Here is a 20,281-nt window from a genome sequence, read left to right as displayed (position 1 = left end):
GATCTGGAGCTGCTTGTCTGTTGTGTGGGAGAGCTGTGTCATTGCTGGCTCCCAGATGAAAGAGGTTAATGAGGGAAAAGATGATTCCTTGCTGATTCTCTGTGCGTGTGCCATGTCAGCCTACACACGTGGGATCACAAAAACAGCTCTGGGGTGGCAGTGCCATAATGGAATGGCCCAGTCTTTGTGCCACAGCCCATGTTCCAAAAAGACTGATGGGAGACAGAACTCCACTGGGCAGTCCCTAATGGCTGCACAAGGGAAACCTGTGTGTTTTGGGTGTATTGTAAAACCTGCTGTTGAAGTTTTCCTTTTGTGGGTGCAGTGTCTGATGCCATCCAGATGCAGAAGGAGTGGAGTTTTACCAGGACTTCTCCCCTGCTCACGGCTCTGTATCGCAAGGTATGTCTGCCTGGTGTCACTCAGAGAACTTTGTTATGTTGGGCTTATATCCACTGGAAAACCTGAAATCAGATTATTGGAAATTAGTGCAACATTATCCAGTTGCAGAATCCAAACCCACTGCCAGAAGCTCTGTGAGGAGGAAGCATGAAGAAAAGAACGACAGAGGTTTTTGCTAGTGCAAAGCACTTAATGAGAACAAAGGTGCTGATTGGAGATATGAATTTTCACTGGTACAGAGTAAAACATGAGTTCTGAAAGAATGGGATTTTTATTGTAGCTGGTGCTGGTTCCAGCCCAGGCTGATATTTGGGCCAGGGAAGCTGATCCAAAAGCTGCAGGATAGCTTGACAAAGTCACAGAGAAGCCTGTCAACCTTGTCTGTAGTCCCCTCTTTCTTGTGGCTGTATGTCCTAGCTAACAGGAATTGCCATCACTCCTCCAGCTGTTGGTGGCCTTCAGTGTGAAGGAATCCATCTGCCAGCTGCAGCAGGTCCTGGAGACCCACGAGGTGAACTGGCAGCACGTCCTGTCCTGTGTGTCCACGCTGGTGGTGTGCCAGGCTGAGGCTGAGCAGCTCTTCAAGGGTAGGTGGGCACTGCCAGCCTGGCGTGTGCCCGTGCTGCAGGGGAGTCAGCACAGGGGCTGTCTGCACGGGGGTTCCTGCATGGAAAAGAGCAGCAGGACAGGACATCTGCTTTTCCACTCAGACTTTCCATGTCCATGGTGATGTGAATGCCAGGCCTCGTGCCTGCCTCTTCTCAAACTCTGTGTACAGCCCAGGGTGGTGGTTTGATAATTACCTTCATTGTTAATTGGCGTAGTGATTACTGAACCTTAGTTCTAGCTCACCTTTGCTAGCAGAGCTTGTTTGTGAGAATTCCTTACTAATTATCCCAGTGCTGGACTCCCTGCAGGGAATCCAAGTGCGTTTGACAGTTGAAAGTGCATAAAAAAATAAAATCAGACCCCAGAGGTTCTCCAGGCTGCAATACATGTCCTGCCTCATGTTTTATCACAGGTATTTGTCTTCATTTACTGCAGAATGTACAACACTGTTGTCAGGAGCAAAGTGTGAGGTTATTGTTTTATATTCCTAGATCTACTGAGCCATCTCCTGCTAAAGGCCTTTGGGAATTATGACATGGAAAATATGATCACTGCGTTCCTGATTGCTCGTCAGGCTGCTCTGGAGGGCCCTGCTGTCTTCATGCCTTACTCTGAGTGGTTTAAGGTGAGACTAAGTGAGGCCTGACTGGTGAGCTTTGATTTAATTGTGTGAGGCAACCTGTGCATAAGGAATGATCTGATGCGTGGAGAAAGTCTTGTTCCAGACAGGATAACCAGGAATGAGAAAGGGGAAGAAAAATAAAAAAGAAAAGTTCAAGGGATTGTATTGATTTTAGGAATGATTGAATATTTATTACTGCCTTTGTGTCTGCAAAGAATAAATTTATTTGGTTTTCCCCAGTTTTCCCTCCTTTCATCTTTTAAGTCCACCTTGCCTGTTCTAGTTATTTGCTAGGAATGCAGACATGTAATTCCTGTTATTATCATCATCTTGGATGGATTTCAGTGTCTTGATAAGCAGCACTGTTGTTACTGCCTAAGTTGGGGGTTGTGGCAGAGGAAGCGTTCCTGGTTCCTGGAGGTTTGCATGCAGCTGTAATTGCTGTGTTTGACCTTACAGATAATTGGTTGTTGCTTTTAACTGTAAACAGGTGGGTGTTTTAGGGATGCAAATCTCCACGCAAATTCAGCCTGGAAATTCCTTTGTGTGAGTTTGCAAATCTAAGCTCAGCTTTGGCTGATAGAGTGTCCAGGAGGTATCAGAAGGTAAACTGGTTGTGTTCTCTGTAGTCTCAGACTGGTTGTTTTCCTCAGAAGGCCCAGATAAACCTGTGAAGAAACCTGCAGATTTGTGCTTCCCTCATGAATATCAATCTTTTGCTGCATCTCAAAGTTGCCTTGTTTGAGTGTTCTCATGGCAGCAAACTTCCATAGAAACTTCTGTAAATCACTGTGATCCAAGGGAGACCCTCTGCTCTGGAACCAGGCTGGGAGAGCTGGGAATGCTCACCTGGAGAGGAGAAGGATCCAGGGAGAGCTCAGAGCCCCTTCCAGGGCCTGAAGGGGCTCCAGGAGAGCTGGAGAGGGACTGGGGATAAGGGATGGAGGGACAGGACACAGGGAATGGCTTCCACTGCCAGAGGGCAGGGCTGGGTGGGATATTGGGAAGGAATTCCTGGCTGTGAGGATGCCGAGGCCCTGGCACAGGGTGCCCAGAGCAGCTGTGGCTGCCCCTGGATCCCTGGAAGTGTCCAAGGTCAGGTTGGATGGGGCTTGGAGCAACCTCCACTAGTGAAAGATGTGGCAGGGGATTGGATCTAGGTGATCTTTAATGTCCCTCCCACCCAAACCATTCCATGATTCTGTAAACTTTCTCTGGACTCTTTTCTCCAGAAAGATTCTCCTGACAGAAATGGGATGTTTAAGATTGGTGTGCTCGGTTATGGCACTGCTTGGATGAGGATTCTCTCCACGCTGAAAGGCTGTCTTGCCATTTTCCCCTGTTTCAGGCTTCCTTTGGGAATGCTGGTGGCCACCACGGGAGCAGTAAGAAATCTCTGGTTTTCCTCTTGGAGTTCCTGTCAGAGCTGGTGCCCTTTGAAGCTGCACCGTACCTGAAGGTGAGAAGGTGCTGACAGAGATGGTTTTCAGATCCAGAACTGCCCCAGAATGACTTTCCTTGTGCCTTTCAGTAGGTTCAGCTCATTATAAGTGTTGTTGTAGTAATTGCATTACTTCTGGTTCATGATTCAAACCCTTTTCTTCCTGCAGTAAGAAGGACAAAATTATTTTATTGATGGGGAAAATTCCTTCCATGGAATTAAGTTTAGGCGCTTCACTGATTTGGTTTGTTTGTTGTTGGGAAAAATTATGTCAGTTGCCATAAAAATGATTGATCCTTAACCAAGCAATAATGCCTTCTCTGGGGAGTATTTGAGGTGAGCATTAGTCAGAACGAGTTAGAATTTTACCTGGTGTCCTGTAACAACAGCAAGTCTCATTGTGGTTGTCACGTTTCAGGTGCACATCATGTTCCCACCCTTTGTGCCCAGCAAACACCGCTCCCTGCTCCTGGAGTACATCACCCTGGCCAAAACCCGACTGGCCGACCTCAAGGTCAGGAAAGGTTGAACTCTTTTGAGGAGAGTTCTTTCTGGGTCTGTCAAAGCCTGCTGTGTGTGACCACCTGCACCTCTGACCTCCCACAGGTGGCCATAGAGGACATGGGGCTCTACGAAGACCTCTCTGCCCCCGGGGAGGCTGTGCAGGTACTGCTGCTCTGTGTCCCAGTTTTCTCATCACCCACGTCCCTTTTCCTCTGGAAAACCACTGAGGTTATCCACCTCCCTGCCATTCCAATGCTGAGTGTGCTGCCAAGTCTCCAGCTTTAAGCCAGAGGTTTCAGTGGCCATAAATACAGGATCTCCCCAGTTTTCCTGAAAACTGGAGTCACATTTTATAGGTGTCTTGATTCTTTTTGGTGGAGCACTCCATCTCTGTTGTGTGGGACCGAGGTATGGGTATTCAGCAGAGATTTGGGGGGTGGAATCTACACTCTGCAGTTTCACACTGTGAATCATGATGAATTTTTGGTAACAACAATAATTTATAAGGAAGTGTTTGGCTTTATTATTCCTTCCTACATTTTGATAAGAGGAAGAGGCCTCACTTACATGATTACATTAAATACAGGCTGGAGGCAGGGTAGCTGAATATAATACAAGAAACCCAGTCCTGTGATGAACTCACAGGCATAAGTGAGGATTTAATTTAATTTTTCAAAGTCTGGCCTGGTTGTCAGTTGAGAAACTTGTTGCAGCTTGAGGTGTCTTACAACTCAAACGAGAGAAACCCGGGGTGTCAGTGCCTCTGCCTGCAGGCACAGGCTGGAAGTGGAGATGATGTGTCTTAATTCCACATATACAACTAGAATAGGATCACAATAAAGCAAATTCAGAACAGAAAAGGTAAGTTCATCATCACTCTTGATTTCTCACATCTTTCTCCCATTCCTCGTGTGAGGCAGCCCCAGGCCCAGGCTCTCCGTGATGTTGAAAAGGCCCTTCAGATATTTGAAAACACCAGGAAGATCCCAACCTCTGTGATAGAAGCCAGGTACTGTGTGCTTCTCAGCTCCTCCTGTTCTTAGCTAGAATAATAATAATAATAACATCAATAATTGTAGAAGCCAAGTCTGAATCAAAATAAGGAAACAAGAAAAATTGAGGATGTGAGCAAGGGAGGTTTGGGGAAGTTCTTCCCACTTCCTGAGGAGTCATCTTAATAGAGGATATTTGTGGGGAGAGTGAAAAGGCACATTCCCCTGTGCAAAAGAAGTCCAAAATGATTACAATAAAAAGCAAAATGAAAGAAATTAAAAACCACTGGTGGATCTGAACCTGGTTTGTCTGTGGTCATTCACGTTACCATGAACATCAAATTAACTCCTGAGGTGTGGAGATGGAACTTTGGACCTTTGGCATTGTTAATACTTTGCTCTGTTTATTTTCTCAGCATTTTCAGACGACCATATTACACTTCCTGGTTCCTTCCAGCTCTGCTCAGGCCCCGCGTGGTCAGTATTTGGCTTTTTTCTCTGCCCCTCCCATTAGCTGTGTGTTTGTACACAGATAATTTGCCCCTGACCTGCCTTTTTCTCTCTTGCAGCTCCCTAAAACCCCAGATGGATGCATGGCTTTTATAGACTCCTTAAAGAGGTATTCAGACATCCCAGTGTTGTTTTCTGTGCTGCTGGGATTTCTTTTTGGGACATTTGATATCAGATTATCCGAGGCCTTGACAGCTTGGTTACAACCAACCTCTTGGCAGGGCTTGGTGGCCCAGGTCTGTGGCTTGCAGGTTGTGCATGGAAGAGCTTATCTCTGTAGTCTTCAGGTGTGTGTAATGAGTCCTCTGGCCACTGTGAAATCATTATTTAGGAGTCCCTCTGGCTCCAGGCCAGGTACATTTTTATGCAAATCTTGAAGGACACAGCTGAATATAAAATTTCCCCAGGAATATGAGCTCCCTCTGTGAAAGGCTCTTTGGAAGGGGATAAGGAGGGAGTGAAAAATGAGACTTAAATGTCTGTTAATGCTCAAGGGGCACCAGGGTGATGCCTCAGGAGGACATAGATCCTCTCAAGACTCCAGCTGGCCCTGCATGTGTGTTTAAATGTGCTTTTCTGCACTGCAGGAGCAGCTTTAGTTTACATCCAGTAGTTCCTCTGTAACCTCTCATGAAGGAAGAATGTTTGCAACGCTGCCTGCAAATGAGGTGCTTGGCCTTGCCTTGTCATTCCAGTCTGGTTCTAAAATTAAAGGCTGGATCATTTAGTGAAATTAAAGTTGTAAGGGAAGCAGCTGAGTTCTGGGGAGCCTCGTGGGACATGCTCTTAGCAGTGAGTGCCTGCCCTGCAGAGAAGAGGTCACACCTTGGTCTCAGCACGTTCGTGTTTTACATCTGTGAATGCTGCATCTCACAGCTCACACTCTTATGGGGTCTTGCACATCAACTAGATATGAAACAGGCATTAAAATATGAATTAATAACATGTACAGTATTGGGTTTGCGTGTGCTACTCGTGTGCAATGCTCGCTGTGAAAGCCCTGGGTAGAAATCTCTGCCCCTCATGTCAGATGATTAAAAAATGCTTCAGATGCTCTTAATGCTTCAGAGTCCCTCTAATTACATTTCATAGAAGGGCTGTTGTTTGTGCTTATTTAATAAAGGCAGTTTGTGGTTATGCAGGGTAATACATCTCTTCTTTTCCACAGAGCTGACAAAATACCTTCAAACTTGTACTCCACATACCTGCAAGCCTGTCATGCTATGAAAGAGAAGGTGTTACAAGGTAAAAAATACAACATTTACTTATGGATCAATGTGAAATGTTAATTTTTCCACTGCTGCCCTCCCGAATTGAAAATTTTCAAAGACTTATGGCTGAATAGGTATTTAATCCATATAAATAAGTGTTAAGTCCTTTATGTTGTATGGAGGTGTTAAATTCTTACTCCTGCAATGACTTTTTCTGCCAGCCCTGCCTGGGTGGGATTTTTGCAGTCCCTGGGAGCCCTGTGCAGTGCTGAGGCTGCAGATGATGCCTGAGCCTGAGCTGGCTCAATTCCACCTCCAGGACCTTTCCATGAATCAGCGTTTGCAGCCTGAGCTGCTCAGCCCGGGCTGGGAATTGCTGTGCTGGGAGCCTGCTGTGCTGATCCCTTGTGCAATGACACTTGTGCTGTCCTGGCACCCTCTTTTAGGAGGGGATTAGGGAGATCTGGGGGGGCAGGAGGGGCTGGGAAGGGGATTGCAGCTCCTGCTTTACAGATGTTTGGGTGGGAGGTGATCGTGTCCCATCGCTGCAGCTTTCCTGGGGCAGGATTTTGGATATTTAATGAGCTCTGCTGTTCCTGTCAGCCAGTGGGGGTTTCAAGCACACCTCCCAGTGCTCTGCACACGATGCAAAGGTTGGGCTGGGCAGCAGAGGTGACTCCCAGAGCAGAGCCTGGTGGGGATAAGGTACAGATTCCTGCTCTGGCTATGAGATCGATCTGTAGCCAAGCCCTGCTTGGGGCTCTTGGAGCCTTCCGGAGGTGCTGTGGCTGGAGAGGCGGGGCAGAGCCGTCCTTGGGCACTGCAGATGTGCAGCAGATGTGCAACAGATGTGCAACAGATGTGCAGCAGGCTGGGCTGGCTGAGGGGTTGGCCTGGCAACTGTGGGATGGATCCCCATGGGCTGGGATGGATCCCTGATGGATGGATCCTTGTTGGTCCAGGATGGATCCCTGCCAGAATGGATCCCTGTGGGATGAGATGGATCCCTGCTGGATGGATCCCTGCTGGGCCAGGATGGATCCCTGCTGGGCTGGGATGGATCCCTGATGGGCTGGGGTGGATCCCTGCTGGATGGATCCTTGTTGGTCCAGGATGGATCTCTGCCAGAATGGATCCCTGTGGGATGAGATGGATCCCTGTTGGGCCAGGATGGATCCCTACAGGCCAGGATGGACCCACAGGATCCCAGCAGCTCCACGGGCTCCCTGCACTGCCGCTGACCTCCAGTGGTGCCGTGTGCCGCCCTCCTGAGCAACCCTGTCCCCTCCTGTCCCCTCTCTGATCCTGCCCCTGTTCCCTGCCCCATCCCCAGGCTCACAGCCGGGGTTTAGGGCAGGACTGGGCACTGGGCAGCCCCAAACCCCATTTGTCACTGCTCCCTCCTGCACACGCAGGTGACCCAGTGGGCTCCCAACACCTCATTTTACAGCGTGTTTACAACCACCAATAATGTCAACCTTTGTTATTTGCTGTTCTTGCTGCTGGGTGATTTATTCCTGGCCCCTGCACAAGAAGCTGTTCCTGTCTAACAAACTCTGGGGGGTTTTGGGGCTGTGGCAGTCGCTGGTGGCATCTCTTTCTAGTGGGAAAAGGAATTTTCATTTATTCCCTCTCTTAAACAAAAAGCCAGAGTAACTTGGGACATCTGGAGAAGCTGATGATGTATCCATGCTGTAATGTCTGTCTCTGCATTCTGAGCCTGACTCCAGTCTTGAGGACAGTGAATGTTTCTGTGAGGGGCAGAGCTAAAGGAAGTGGGAAGAAAACTCTGAAAACAAAACTTTTTTTGCCTCTCGTCTTTAAAAACTGAATTCCTTTTTGCAACTAGGCATAAACCCATAAATTATTAAATAGCACTTTCTGAGTGTAAAAACAAAGCTCTGTGTGTGGCAGACTGACAGTTTGGGGTTTTGTTAGAGCTTCAGGAAAAGTAAATTCTGCTTCTGCAGAAAATGCACACAGAGATTGCTGAATGCATTTCCTCTCCTCCTTGCCTAGATGACTCCAAAGCAGAGCCCAGCCTTTCCAAAGAGCCTTTTGAGCAGCTGAAGGCTGAACTAGCTGTGCTCAGGACTCTGATTGTGGACCAGGCTCAGTGGGAAGGTATGAGGGAGCTGCTTCTCATCCCCTGTCCCAAAAGCTGCCTGAATAAAGTGTGGCTGGTGCTGGCCAAAGGCACAGCAGGAGTGCAGCCACTGCTACCTGGGGCTGGTAATCCTTCAGAGCTGATAATCCTTCCAGCTATGAATATGTACATCTTAATGTCTGATCTACTCCCATGCCTCATTTGGGGTTTATCTTTGTGATAATCACACCAGACTCTGCTGCCCCTCTCCTGGGCTCACCTGGGGGCCCCTTTGGAAAGCATTTTCCCCTCTGCTGTGAAAACTGCTCCTGAGCTGTGAAAAAATAATGGTGGGGATGCTGATCCACCGTGTCCCAGCCAACATTTTTTGCTTATTAAAGCTTTTCCTAACACAGTTTTGAGTGATTGATCAAAGATGATATTCTGCTTGTTCTGGCTGCTGTGGGGGGCTGTGGATGTTTCACCCCTGTGCCCCTGTCCCCGCAGAGGTGGCAGCGCAGCTGGCCGCGGTTTCAGACAGGCTCCGCGGGGTCCTGGGGGACAGCAGCGAGGAGAACGAAGCTGCTGCTCTCAATTCCCCGGTCCAGCTGGCCGTCCCTGCCCCCAGGCTGGCACCCTGCCACCAGAGCGTGAGTACCAGCTGGCCTGGGTGGGGCTGGGCAGGGAAAAATGCATCTGGATGGGAGGTGTGAAAGGCTGCTTTGTCTGCAGGAAATACACTTCTCCTTTTGTCTCCCTAATGCTGTCCTGCACAGACTGTTCCTCTGTTTTAACCACCTGGATGTTGCTGGATGACAGGGTCTGGAGATATTTTCTACCAGAGCAGTCCTGTGATGAGCAAGGCTTTCCTCCACTGCCTTGCCTAGGTGTTTGTTGCGTGCTGGGGTCATTCCTGAGCTGGTATGGACTTAATTTTCCATCCTTAGTGGCAGTGGATCTGTACAACTTGTAGTGAATCTCATTGACCAATTTGTTTCCTTGTTTTAATGTCAGGAAATGTAATATATCAAAGCAGAAAACGAGCTTTAGGTATCCAGCCTGAGAAGCAGGAATTAGCAGCATGGGTTTTTATTCCAGGTTTATTCCTGGTGCTTTTTATTTCAGGTTGTTGATCTTCTGCTGACATCATTCTGCCAAACCCTCCTAGCTGCTTCCTCTTTTAACCCTCCCGACAGGTAAGATGGGACTCCAAGAGCAGGAGAGCCAAAGCTGGGTGAGAATCAGAATTCCAGCACTTGTGCAGGGCTGAGGAGGGGCTCTGGGTGTTCACAGCCCTGGTGCCAGGCTGGCAGCTGCAGGTGAAGTGTCTGCACTCCAAGAACGAATGCACTCTGAGGCCCATGAGTAAATAAAACAAGTTTCTCCCCTGTTGTTACAGATCCCTTCAGCAAAGTGGCTTTTGGCTCTGCTCTGAGCTCTGTGCCAGGGGCTGAACACCCCCACAAACAGTGCCCAGGGTGGGGGATGGCAGTGAAGCCAATCCCTCTGGTGCTGGAATTCCTTCCCTGGCGAGGGCTGGGTGTGTTCTGGCCTGGCTGAGGAGGAGAGGCAGCAGAGCCTGTCCCTGGGGCTGGTGCTCAGCTCCTCCTCGTGTAGCAGGGCCTGTAAACATCACGGGCAGCATGTCAGTGGAAAATCACTTTGCTGGGCAACAAGGCTGTGCTGAGGAGCTGGCTGGGAGCCCAGCTGCCCTGGTGCTCTCCCTGTGCCTTGGCAGCCAGGGCATCCTTCCCTCTCTTGCACTTCTGTTCCCCAGAGCAGATGAATCATTGCTAAAACCCTGACTGAAAACTCCCTGTGACAAACAAGAGTCCCAGGAAATGATGTCTGAACACAGCTCCCACCTGGTCTCCTCTGAGGATTGGTTTTTCTGTTATCTGGGTGGGAAAATCCCTCCCTGCCCCTGCTTTACAGCAGGGCCTTATAGCAATTCCTTCCTGCTTTGTGTTTTGATCCCTTTTATTGCTCTGCCTCTGTTCACCCTGTGCCCAGGCAGCTCCTCCTGTCCTTATTGTCACCTCAGAGCCCACTTTGGCCTTGTGAGGTGACAAGGATTTGAGATGCCATCCATTGTGTGAGGTGGGGGGTCTGTAGGGGTTCTCTGCTCAGATTCCCCAAAAGTGCCCCTTCCCCTGAGCCTGTGGATGGAATGATAATTGTGCTGTGTTTACAGACAAGCCTGGATCAGCTCCAGGCTGTTTAAGCATTTTTAACTACCTGTTCCTGTGCTGGGGATGAATGTAATGAGCTTGTGGTTTCCCCTGCTGCAGGCAGGGCCCGTGCCTCTCCCTGCTGGTGAAGATGATGTGTGGACACAGGAATCTCCTGCCTGCACTCCTGGCCAGGCTCTGCCAGCTGATTTATCACCAGGTCGGTTTTCCAGCCAGGAATGCTGTGGTGCTGAAGGCCATCCCACCCCATTTCCTGACCTGGGGGGCATGGGCCTGTCTGAGCTGCACTGGGGAGGGACTTCTCTGCCCTCCAGGCTTCCAAAAATACCCTGATTTGGTCAGGGAGTATGACCGTGAGGAGAATTTTTCCTTACAGAAATACTGCTTGAGGAAGGTTAATGCATTCTGAGACATTTTAACAGAAGCTAAAATAGGCAAGTTAGGGAAAGAGACAAAAGAAAAATGGTAGAATGCTTCATTCCTAAGCTTCCAGGTTGAATAATTCAGTAAAAATTTAAAAATAAAACTAAGATACTCCTGTCTGGGCTGCAGCAGTGCATGGTTTTGTTATTAAAGAATTGCTTGGTTTATTTCATCTATCCTGTGATATTACAAGGGTGAAAATAACAGGCTGATAGACGAAATTAGCTGTCAGAGAGGCTAGAAAGCCTTGAGAATCCCAAAATCTGAATTTACAGTGAATTATTTCAAGTTGCTGTATTACAGAAGCCTCCAGTTCTGCTGTGGGTTGTCTCTCACCTGCTCAGGTTTTGCTGCACTACTGCACTACATCAGAAACAATGTTCTGCTCCTTCACTAAGCCTGAGTATTTTCAGAAAGGTGTTTTGGTACAAAAAAAAGTATTTCAGAAAGGTGTTTTGGTACAAAAAAAAGTATTTCAGAGAGGTGTTTTGGTACAAAATGTTACAACTGTACAAGTGAAGTATTACAGTATCAAAGATGAAATTTCAGTGTTCCAATAAGACAAAATGTAAGAATATTACCAATGAACTGTTATAAAGTTACTAAAGATATCTTTCCTGCTCTTCACTTACTTTACCTTCCAGGGCCCTTCCCTCGGTGCTGCTCATATTTTAGGACTGGCAGCTTTTGTGATCCACTTAAGTGAATACAGAGCTTTAATTCCTGGCGTGGAAGCCAATTTTGGGGCCTCTCAGGCTGTTCCTGGAAAGGCCCTTTCTGTTTCAGAGTACTGGAGCTCCTTGCTGGTGTGCAGGACAGAAGAATCATTTGCCTTCTGCTTGAGGTGAGATGGGGCATCCACCCCCTTCCTGCTCCCCAAGGTTTTTGGGATGCTGGAAAGGCTCCCATGGAGGATTTCCAGAGCTTGTGGAGGTGGTTGAACCAACCAGACAATGGAGTTCTTTCCTTTTCTCTCTCAGGTTTTGCACTGCAGCAGCAGCTTATCTGATGTGCAAGTTTTCATCCTGCTCTCGTGAAGATTTTTGTGCCTTGATTCCTCCTGGCCTGATTAAAAAGGTAAAAGGGAAAAAGTTTTGCTGTAACTTATGAGAAAGTTCAGTCTGAGCCAAACTTTCTGCTGCAGGTCCCTGTGCAAGTGACACTCTCACCAAGAAAACTGTAGAAATACATCTCTGTGCCCTCCCCTCTTAGCCCTGGGTGTCTCTGCTCATGGGGCAGCTGCACACAAGCAGAGGTGGCTCTGGGGCAGCCAGTGCAGGATGTGCAGGTTTTATCCTTGTGCAGGATGTGCTGGTTTTATTCCAGCTGCAGCACTTTGTGCAGGATGTGCTGTTTTTATTCCAGTGCAGCACTTTGTGCAGGATGTGCTGTTTTTATTCCAATGCAGCACTTTGTGCAGGATGTGCAGGTTTTATTCCAGTGTAGCACTTTGTGCAGGATGTGCTGGTTTTATCCTTGTGCAGGATGTGCTGTTTTTATTCCAGTGCAGCACTTTGTGCAGGATGTGCTGGTTTTATCCTTGTGCTGTTTTTATTCCAGCTGCAGCACCTCGTGCCACGGCTGAATTTGGAGGCCCGGGGAGTCCTGTGTGAGGAGGCCAAAAGTGCCTTGAGCTGGAGTTTCCTGTCCTGCCCCTCTCTGAACTACAGGAAAGCCAGCCTGTGCTTATGGAGGCAAGCAGGCTTCCAGGAGCTCTTGAAGGAAAAAACATTCCAGGTATAAATCTTTTCCATCACCCAAATTCACCCTCTAATTCTCACTTTTTTAGATCTGCCCTTTGCAGTTTCCTTATTGGCGATCAAAAGCTTCTTTTAAGAACTTAATTCCTGAAAGTAAGAACTAAACACCTGAAAAGTTGTCTGACAGCTGAGTCATGTGGGCTGGGATGGGTGCTGGGTGTTGTTTGATGGGGATGATAAGGTAGAAAGAGAAAACCAGAGGTAAAACTTTTGTGTCCTACTTCTTGGAAAAGCAGGGAGCTTGGCAAGCTGTAGAAGCTCAGGAACTGAAGAGCAAAGGCCTGTCCATCACCCTGGCTCCCTGCTGTGCTCTCTGGGAAGTGCTGGAGAGGCAAATAACTGGAAATCCTTGCTTTGTGTACATGCCAACGTTCCCCTGAGTCACCTTGGGTTGCCTGGCTCATTCTGGCTCAAACCATCTCAGCTATTCCCTTTGTACCACCCTTGCAAAGTCTCTGATTTGACAGACTCTTTTTTAACCTACTTCCTCTAGAACCAGTTTGTCTTTGTGCAGAGGGGTTTGTGGTGTTCCTAGAGTGACTCCTTGTGCTTGGCTCAGTGTCCAGGGCTGGAGCACCCTGTGTTATAACCTCCCTTTGATGCTCACAAAGGGAGCATCTGACTGAGCTGCTTGGCTCATTTTGCCTTTATTTCTAATAACACACGTTCATCCTGGTACCTGGCCCTGGAGGTGCTGAGTGTGTTTGGAAATGTCAAAGGGGTGGGGGTGTGTGAGACAGGCTTTATGGGATTTCCATGAATTTTTGAAGGCCAGCAGGGTTTTAGCTTGAATTTTTTTATAAGTGAAACAGCACAGGAACTTCCTCGGGTTGATATCTCTTTTTTCATGTCTCTTAATCCACATGGGATTGTGTCTGGAGATTAAGTGAAGTGGGCTTTATGCTGGGCAGCAAGTTCTGCACGAGTTATTTCCCTTCCCTGCTCCTAAATCCTGGCTTTTCCCAGCTATCTTTCAGAGAGTGGCTGCTGATGGAGCTGGAGGTGTGCCCTGAAAAGGACATTCTCTCTGCTGCAGAGAGGTAAGGGCCAAGGGGCTCTGTTGGAAAGGGAATAGCCAAGAGTGTCCCATCAAAATTAGGGAACAGCACTGAAGATCAGGAAGTAAATCAACAGTTGCTGCAGGATACAAATGCCTGTTGCCTGCTGTGGTCTGTCCTGAGTACAAGCACTGCTGGAATGAGGGGTGTGTGTGTTTTCACACACAAGGCCAGGCTGGACAGGGCTCGGAGCAGCCTGGTCTGGTGGAAGGTGTCCCTGCCCATGGCAGGGGGTGGGACTGGGTGGGCTTTAAGGTAATTTCCAACCCATCCCATGGTTCTGTGAGGCTCACCCTGCCTGTGCAGCCCTTCCAAAACACTTGTCACAAACCCTCCCTGATTCTGGAAGCCAGAGCTGGGTGGGGTCTGCTGGAGGACTCCTTATGTCTATACTTACCTGGAGCTTTTATCTGAGCTCACATCACTCATCACTCTCAAAGTGTGAGCTTCCCTTTACTTCAAGGGAAGGGCACCAATCCAACAGATTTCCCATCTCCTCCTTTCCCACTCTGCAGACAGGATTTCCATTACTGGGCCATCTATCAGAGGTACCTTCCTGCCCCTTCTGCTGCTGGTGGCTGTGATGGAGACCTGGAGAAGGCGTGTGGAGTCATCATCAACGCCATCCTGGATTCCTCACAGAGGTGTTCAGGGCCACGACTTCCCTTTCTGCTGGTGGCCCTGGGGCTGTGCACTGGGAGCTTGTCCCTTGGTGGGGCTGGGGAAGCCATTCCTGCTGGTCTGGCTGGGAGGGGCAGCTGGGAGGTGGCCCTGTGTGACTCACAGTCTGTGCATAAGCGTCGTGCTGTGGGAGGCAGAGGTCTGGGGCTGCAGCCACAGAGAGGCCCTGGGCTGGCTGGCTCTTTAAAGCTGACTTTGTACTCAGCTTTGTGTGGCCAGACAGCCACCAATTCCCCGGGGGAGTGGCTGGAGCTGGAAAATGAGGAGGGAGCTAAGAGGAGAGCCACTGTCTCAGCTACAGCTTATTTAAGGCACAAAGTTTGAGCTCTGTGCTCACCCGAAGCATCTGGCTGTATTTGAACTGTGCTTTCCCCTGGGCTAGCAGGGGGAGTTACCTCGTGTGTCCCCTAATTTCAGGCTGGACCTGGGTGGCTGTGGCCAGTCGAAGATGTCGGTCAGCCCTGAGATTCTCTGCAGGTTGCAGGTGATTTCAGACTCTGATGACTAAATATTCTTGAACTTGCCCAAACTATTCCCTCATTCCTGGCTGCTGTCGAGGCTGCATTCAGCCCTGACCTGTGAGCTCAGGTGGGGGGATTGAGAGGGGTTTTTCTTGTTGATCTCTGGTTGCTGCAGAGAAACCAAGAGGGTTTGGGAGCAGGCTGGTGTGTGGTCCTCACTGGTTTCCCCACCACCCTGTTCAGGAGCTGGTGCTGGAGCTGAGGTGCAGGCCAAAGCTGCTTCCTGGCTGCCCACCTGCCCAGAGACACTTCCTGCTTGAGATCCTCCAGGGAAGACTGACAGGCAGGCAGCATGGCTCTGCTCTGGGAGAGCAGCTGTGGAGGCAGCAGGAGCTGCTGCTGCACAGGAGGTAAGAGCAGGCCTGAGCAGCTGGGAATGCCTCCAGCAGCACTGCTGCTCAGGGCAGGCTGGTGTGTGCAGCGTCCTCCCCTGTGGGTGCACAGCAAGTGACAGTGGCACTGCATGGCACGGGGACAGCTGTGCAAGGGATATCATTCCCTGGCACCCACTGGAATTAGCTGTGTTTCCATGGGCCATCTTGGCCTACCAGTCGCCCCTGCCAGGCTGGATGTCACACATCTTCCTGGGGAGGCTGATTCTCTCCCTGACAGTAACCTGGGTTTTCATTCTTCCCTGCCCAAGGATTCTGGTGGGGCTGCCTGCGTCCACCCTGATCACCACGTGCTGGAAAGGGAACAAAACAGTGTTGGACTGTGACAGCTTCTTTTGTTTTGTCAACTCTGAGCTGGTAGGTGTTGTGAGCCAAATGGTGATTGCTCATTGGTAAATGCTCTAGACAAAGACCTTAAATTGAATTTAGGGAAGGTGGTCACATCCAAACTACCCAGAGAACGTGTGGCTGCACCATCCCTGGAAGTATTCAAGACCAGGTTGGAGCAACCTGGTCTATGGAAGGTGTTCCTGCCCTTGGTCCCTTCCAACCCAAATCATTCCATGATTCTGTGACTTTTGGGTTAATTCATTCAGAGTTGTGGTGGCATTTGACACTATTAAGGGCAAATCCTTGGGTGTCCCTGTGATGAAGTGGGTTACAGACAAACTAACAGTGCTCTTGTGGAGGCCTGGGAGGGGCTGAGCATGAGCTCTTCTCCAATCCCTCTCTCATGCCAGGGCCTTGAACTGTTTTGCTGTGGAGTGAGATCCTCCTCATCCTCCTGAGAAACATCCAGGGACATCCCTGCAGCTTTCTGGGAGAAGGTCATTTGGCTTGCAGGTCCCTCAGGACCCTGCTTTGTGCTCCATGGCAACCTGATTTCTATTTATTCATCCTGACTGGCCTTTCCAGGCCCTCCTGTGCTGTCATATGTGGCACAGCCAGAAACCTCTGTCCCCCCCAGGACTGTTAATCCATCTGCTGTGCCACCCTGGGCTCCTGGGTGCAGGGGCTGTGCAGCTCAGCTCCGTGGGCATGCCTTGCACAGAAAAGCTGATGTTCAGCACCCACAGGGTGGCTCTGTGCTGGCTGAGCCCTGAAATGCTCTTAGGAAATCCTATTGCAAAGGGAAGGAATGATGGTTTTGTTGATTTTGTTTCCCTGTCCATGTGCTCCTGCAGAAGAACGTCAGCTCCAGGGGGTACGCGCTCTCCTACGACATCACAGCTCACTTCTTCAGGGTAATGCTGCTTTTGTCCCTCTGCCTCACTGGCCCTGCTCAGAGCTTTCCTCCTGACACACGAGGTGCAGGAGGAGCTTTCCCCCTTTGCACCTTCCTTTTGAGAACTCTTGGTGTAATTCCGAGAAGAGCAGTACGCAGGAAAATGAGGGGGAGCAGCAGGAGGAGGTAGTGGTGGAGGTGAATTTTAATACAATGCAGCAAAGCTGGTGGGAGGAGGAGCTGTTGGTAGATGTTTCTTTTGCTGAGCCGTGCTGACCCCTGCAGTTGTCTCTGATCAGTTCACACACGCTCAGCGAGGGACTGGAGCAGCAGAGAGGGATGTGTGGAGCCATCCTGTCGTTTGTCCTCTTCCAGGGCCTGCTGAGTGCCAGCCTGGGCTGTGAGGATGCAGCAGAAGGGGTCAACGAGGCTCTGGCCACGTGTCAAACCAAGTGTCCCGTGGTGCTCCTCTCTGCAGCGGTGACTGATCTCATTTTGGTGCTCTGATTTTGGGGGGGATCCAGCCCCAGCTCAGAGAGCTCCTGTTAAACACTATCCAAGCGTGTAACTTTCAACAGAAACTCTGAAAGCCTTTGGAAGTTGGCAGGGTGTTTTAGAGCCCTGGGTATCACTGGTCCCACCTCAGGGTGTTGCCACAGGGTTTTGGCAGAGTGGGAGCTGGGAGGCTTCTCCTGGTGCCTGATGCACTGTGTGGGCTGGTTGTTACATCCAAGCAACCAAAATGCCCCAAAATCTCAGGTTTTATTCTCTCTCCTGTGTGTAACTCCTTGTGTGCAGTTTTACACAGGGATACACGTTTTGGTGCATGTGTTGAGCGTGGCCATCACCTTTATGGAGCAGTTCTTTCATTCTGGCTGCTCCTGCCAGAGGAGTGCCAGGGCCCTTGGTGTGAGCACGGTCACAACTGACCCTCTGCGTTTCCAGGATGTGAAATTTCTGCCATTTCTGATGTCTGCACGTACAACTTGGGCTTTTTCACTCAGGAGAGGGGAAGAACCCTTTCTCTGAGTCCCTGGCTGAGCCTGACTGCAACCACTGAGCAGCCCACTACTAATCTGCTGGTTTCCATCTTTGTCCCCAGCTTTGGTGGCCGAGGCTGGAGCCAGTGCTTTGCTCTCAGTGGAAGAGACTCTTCGGGGCTCCACTTGCAGGAGAACTGGACAGGCTGAGGAGCTGGCATGGCTCAGGTACCAGGTGTGTGTGAGGGATGGAGCAGGGAGCTGCTCTCCTGGAGGGTGGAATGCTCTCGTGGGCTGAGGCTTGCAGGACGGCTCTAGACAGACTCCTCTGGAGGGCTTAGGCTCCAAATGGGTCGTGCTGATGATTTAGTCTGGCCCTGTGTGTGATGTGGGTCAGAGTGCTTCCCCATGAGGACAAGGGAGTCTCTGCAGAGGAGGCAGAGCCCTGCTTAGGCAAAGCCTTAGCATGGTCTTGAGTCATTCCCAGGAGCTGCCACACCCTTTGCTCCCTGCATTTGGGGAATCTGGGCTCCTGAAGCACTCGCTGGCTGCTTGCTTCCTTCTTTACCTCTGCTCACACTGTCAGTGCCCTGCAGCTTTTCTCCAGAAGCTGGGAATTTATGTAAGAATCCCCTTGCAGGTTATGGCAGGTGATAACCACATGCTTCTGTAATATAGAGTTACTGCCTGTCCAACTGCTGATAAAAGAGATTTGAGAATGCTTCTGTCTGCTTCTAGACTTTGGCTTTTTTACAACTGTCTCCATGTAGCACCCAACTACAGGGAAAACAAAATGAAGAGAATTATTTATTTTCTTGTCCCAGTCACAAACTTGCACCTTTGCCCAAGTTCCTGATTTCCTCCTCATTCACAGCAGTACTTTCCCCCTTTTTGACCTGCAGACCCATGACATGTGTGTTCTCTTTGCCAGGTTTCTTTGTTCAGGAGCAGCTTTCCCTGTCTCTGACCCCCCTTGGCTCTCAGCTGCCTTCCTGCACGGTGCCATCCTGCAGCAGTCACCACGAGGACGAGGGACAGAGGCACTGGAGAGGCTGGGGACTGATGCAGAGCAGGCAAGGCTGGGTGCATTTCATGCCTCTGCTCTTCCCTTCCCTGAAAACCAGAAATAGGAGGTCTCTAACTGAGAGAAGTTGTCCTGAGATAATGCTGCATCCCTGGTTATCCCTGTTGGGAAGTTGTGCTGGTGGATAGTTGCTAAAACGTGGCTGTAATTTGCCAGTTGCTAAATTCTTATCCTGAAGGCAAAGTTGTTCCAAGCTTAAACTTTTACCTCAGACTCTGGTTCCTGTGAAGTCTGGGAGGGCTGTTCAACAGCTGCTTTACAAACTGAAGCTGGAGAGAGCCCTGCAGAGAGGGACAGCTCCATCCGTGATGTGACAGGATTCTCTCTCCCTCCAACAGCAGTCCTTGTGGATTTTAGCTTGGCAACTTGGCTGGAAAGTTAAGGAGATGCAGGAAGTTTGTGAGACAGCAGTGCAGGCATTTTAAGGGCTCTGGGAAGTTGTGCTGGGATTCCCAGAGACACATTTCCTGAGGGTTTTCCCAAGTCTGGTGCAGGAAATGGCTCAGTGGGTCACCTCAGTGCAAGGGGAATTCTCTGGGGGGCTCTGAGGAGGAAGCTGGGCTGCTGCCCTGCACTTCTGGCTGTTGATTTTCCAGGGAAGAGCCAGGGCCAGAGCTCAGCATGGGGAGTGTCCCTGTGCCAGAGGGACACAGGTGACAGTGCTGAAGCAGAACCTGGGCCTTGAGTTTACTCTGGGGTTTTTTTCTGGGCAGCAGCTCCTCTTCCTGTGGGATTGTTCCTCCACTCTTTGTACTGATCTGGAGCCAGAAGCTGCCAGTCAGAAACTGGGGTCACTGAGTGCACTTGGCACACAGGGAATAACTCAGCTTTCCCCTCAGAATTCCTGGAGGGTGCCAGGGGGAATGAGAACCGTGGGAGGGCTGGGGGTAACTGGGGTCCCAGCAGGTGAAACACTCTCTGGTTCATCCAGGGCCAGGCTGGGAATGCACCTGGTGAAATGTTTTATTCCCTGGCTGCAAAGGCCACGTTCCAAGTCACCACTGCAGGCACAACTGACAGGCAGCCTCTTTTCCTTGCAGCTCCTTGTTGCTCTGCTGTTCTTCTCACTCCTGGATCTCATCTCAGCCAGAATAGCACCAAAGGTGAGTTCAGCCCCAAGGGAATTCTCATTACTCTGGATGTGTCTGATCAGCTTGGTTTGCTGCCCAAAAGTGCTTTGTAGCAGCACTGGGAAGGCTGGGAGCTTGTTCTGCCAGGAGGAAGGGATCAGCAACACCCCAGACAAGGCTGCTGAAAGCCCTTCTGTTCCCATCAGATTAAACCTGAGTTTTCCTCTCACTGACATTATCTCCCCTTTCACTACATTTATTTCTCCTCCCGGATGATTTATTGTTTCCAGTTTCCTGTTCAGACTTTACACCTCCCAGGTAGTGCAGGAACCTCATGTCTCGCTCAGCTTTTGTGTAGCATCTCACATCTGTCAGACTGATGTTTTTCCTCAGGCTGGAATGTGGTGCTTCATGGCAGAAGGGCTGCCCAGGAAGGAGGAGCATTTGTTTCCAAATGGTTTAATGCTGTTTAGTGAAGGAGCAGAGATGACAGGCTGCTTCCAGCAGCTGCCTGCCCT

At 49.8% G+C, this 20,281-nt stretch overlaps 1 protein-coding gene across 3 annotated transcripts in view; it reads left to right on the top strand.

Moving 5' to 3' along the window:
* The window catches only part of FANCA (FA complementation group A), a 33,136-nt gene that overhangs the window by 9,675 nt on the left and 3,180 nt on the right, over positions 1-20,281 (top strand). For 2 of the 3 annotated variants that reach the window (XM_072934274.1, XM_072934275.1), the window contains exons 12-38: positions 326-402; positions 848-989; positions 1,503-1,636; positions 2,982-3,092; positions 3,493-3,588; positions 3,681-3,740; positions 4,499-4,587; positions 4,987-5,047; positions 5,140-5,189; positions 6,249-6,325; positions 8,311-8,415; positions 8,885-9,027; positions 9,503-9,573; positions 10,669-10,768; positions 11,637-11,836; positions 11,973-12,069; positions 12,553-12,729; positions 13,719-13,792; positions 14,326-14,454; positions 14,909-14,975; positions 15,196-15,362; positions 15,656-15,761; positions 16,589-16,648; positions 17,005-17,109; positions 17,732-17,844; positions 18,541-18,682; positions 19,734-19,796. In XM_072934274.1, coding sequence (XP_072790375.1) covers positions 326-402; positions 848-989; positions 1,503-1,636; positions 2,982-3,092; positions 3,493-3,588; positions 3,681-3,740; positions 4,499-4,587; positions 4,987-5,047; positions 5,140-5,189; positions 6,249-6,325; positions 8,311-8,415; positions 8,885-9,027; positions 9,503-9,573; positions 10,669-10,768; positions 11,637-11,836; positions 11,973-12,069; positions 12,553-12,729; positions 13,719-13,792; positions 14,326-14,454; positions 14,909-14,975; positions 15,196-15,362; positions 15,656-15,761; positions 16,589-16,648; positions 17,005-17,109; positions 17,732-17,844; positions 18,541-18,682; positions 19,734-19,796 — 2,816 coding nt within the window. The remainder of the gene's footprint in view (positions 1-325; positions 403-847; positions 990-1,502; positions 1,637-2,981; positions 3,093-3,492; positions 3,589-3,680; positions 3,741-4,498; positions 4,588-4,986; positions 5,048-5,139; positions 5,190-6,248; positions 6,326-8,310; positions 8,416-8,884; positions 9,028-9,502; positions 9,574-10,668; positions 10,769-11,636; positions 11,837-11,972; positions 12,070-12,552; positions 12,730-13,718; positions 13,793-14,325; positions 14,455-14,908; positions 14,976-15,195; positions 15,363-15,655; positions 15,762-16,588; positions 16,649-17,004; positions 17,110-17,731; positions 17,845-18,540; positions 18,683-19,733; positions 19,797-20,281) is intronic. The other variant, XR_012057706.1, reaches the window with a different exon arrangement.

This window comes from Taeniopygia guttata, chromosome 11 (genome assembly GCF_048771995.1).
Source record: "Taeniopygia guttata chromosome 11, bTaeGut7.mat, whole genome shotgun sequence".
Classification (NCBI taxonomy): Eukaryota; Metazoa; Chordata; class Aves; order Passeriformes; family Estrildidae; genus Taeniopygia; species Taeniopygia guttata.
This window is presented reverse-complemented; position numbering and strand designations above follow the sequence as displayed.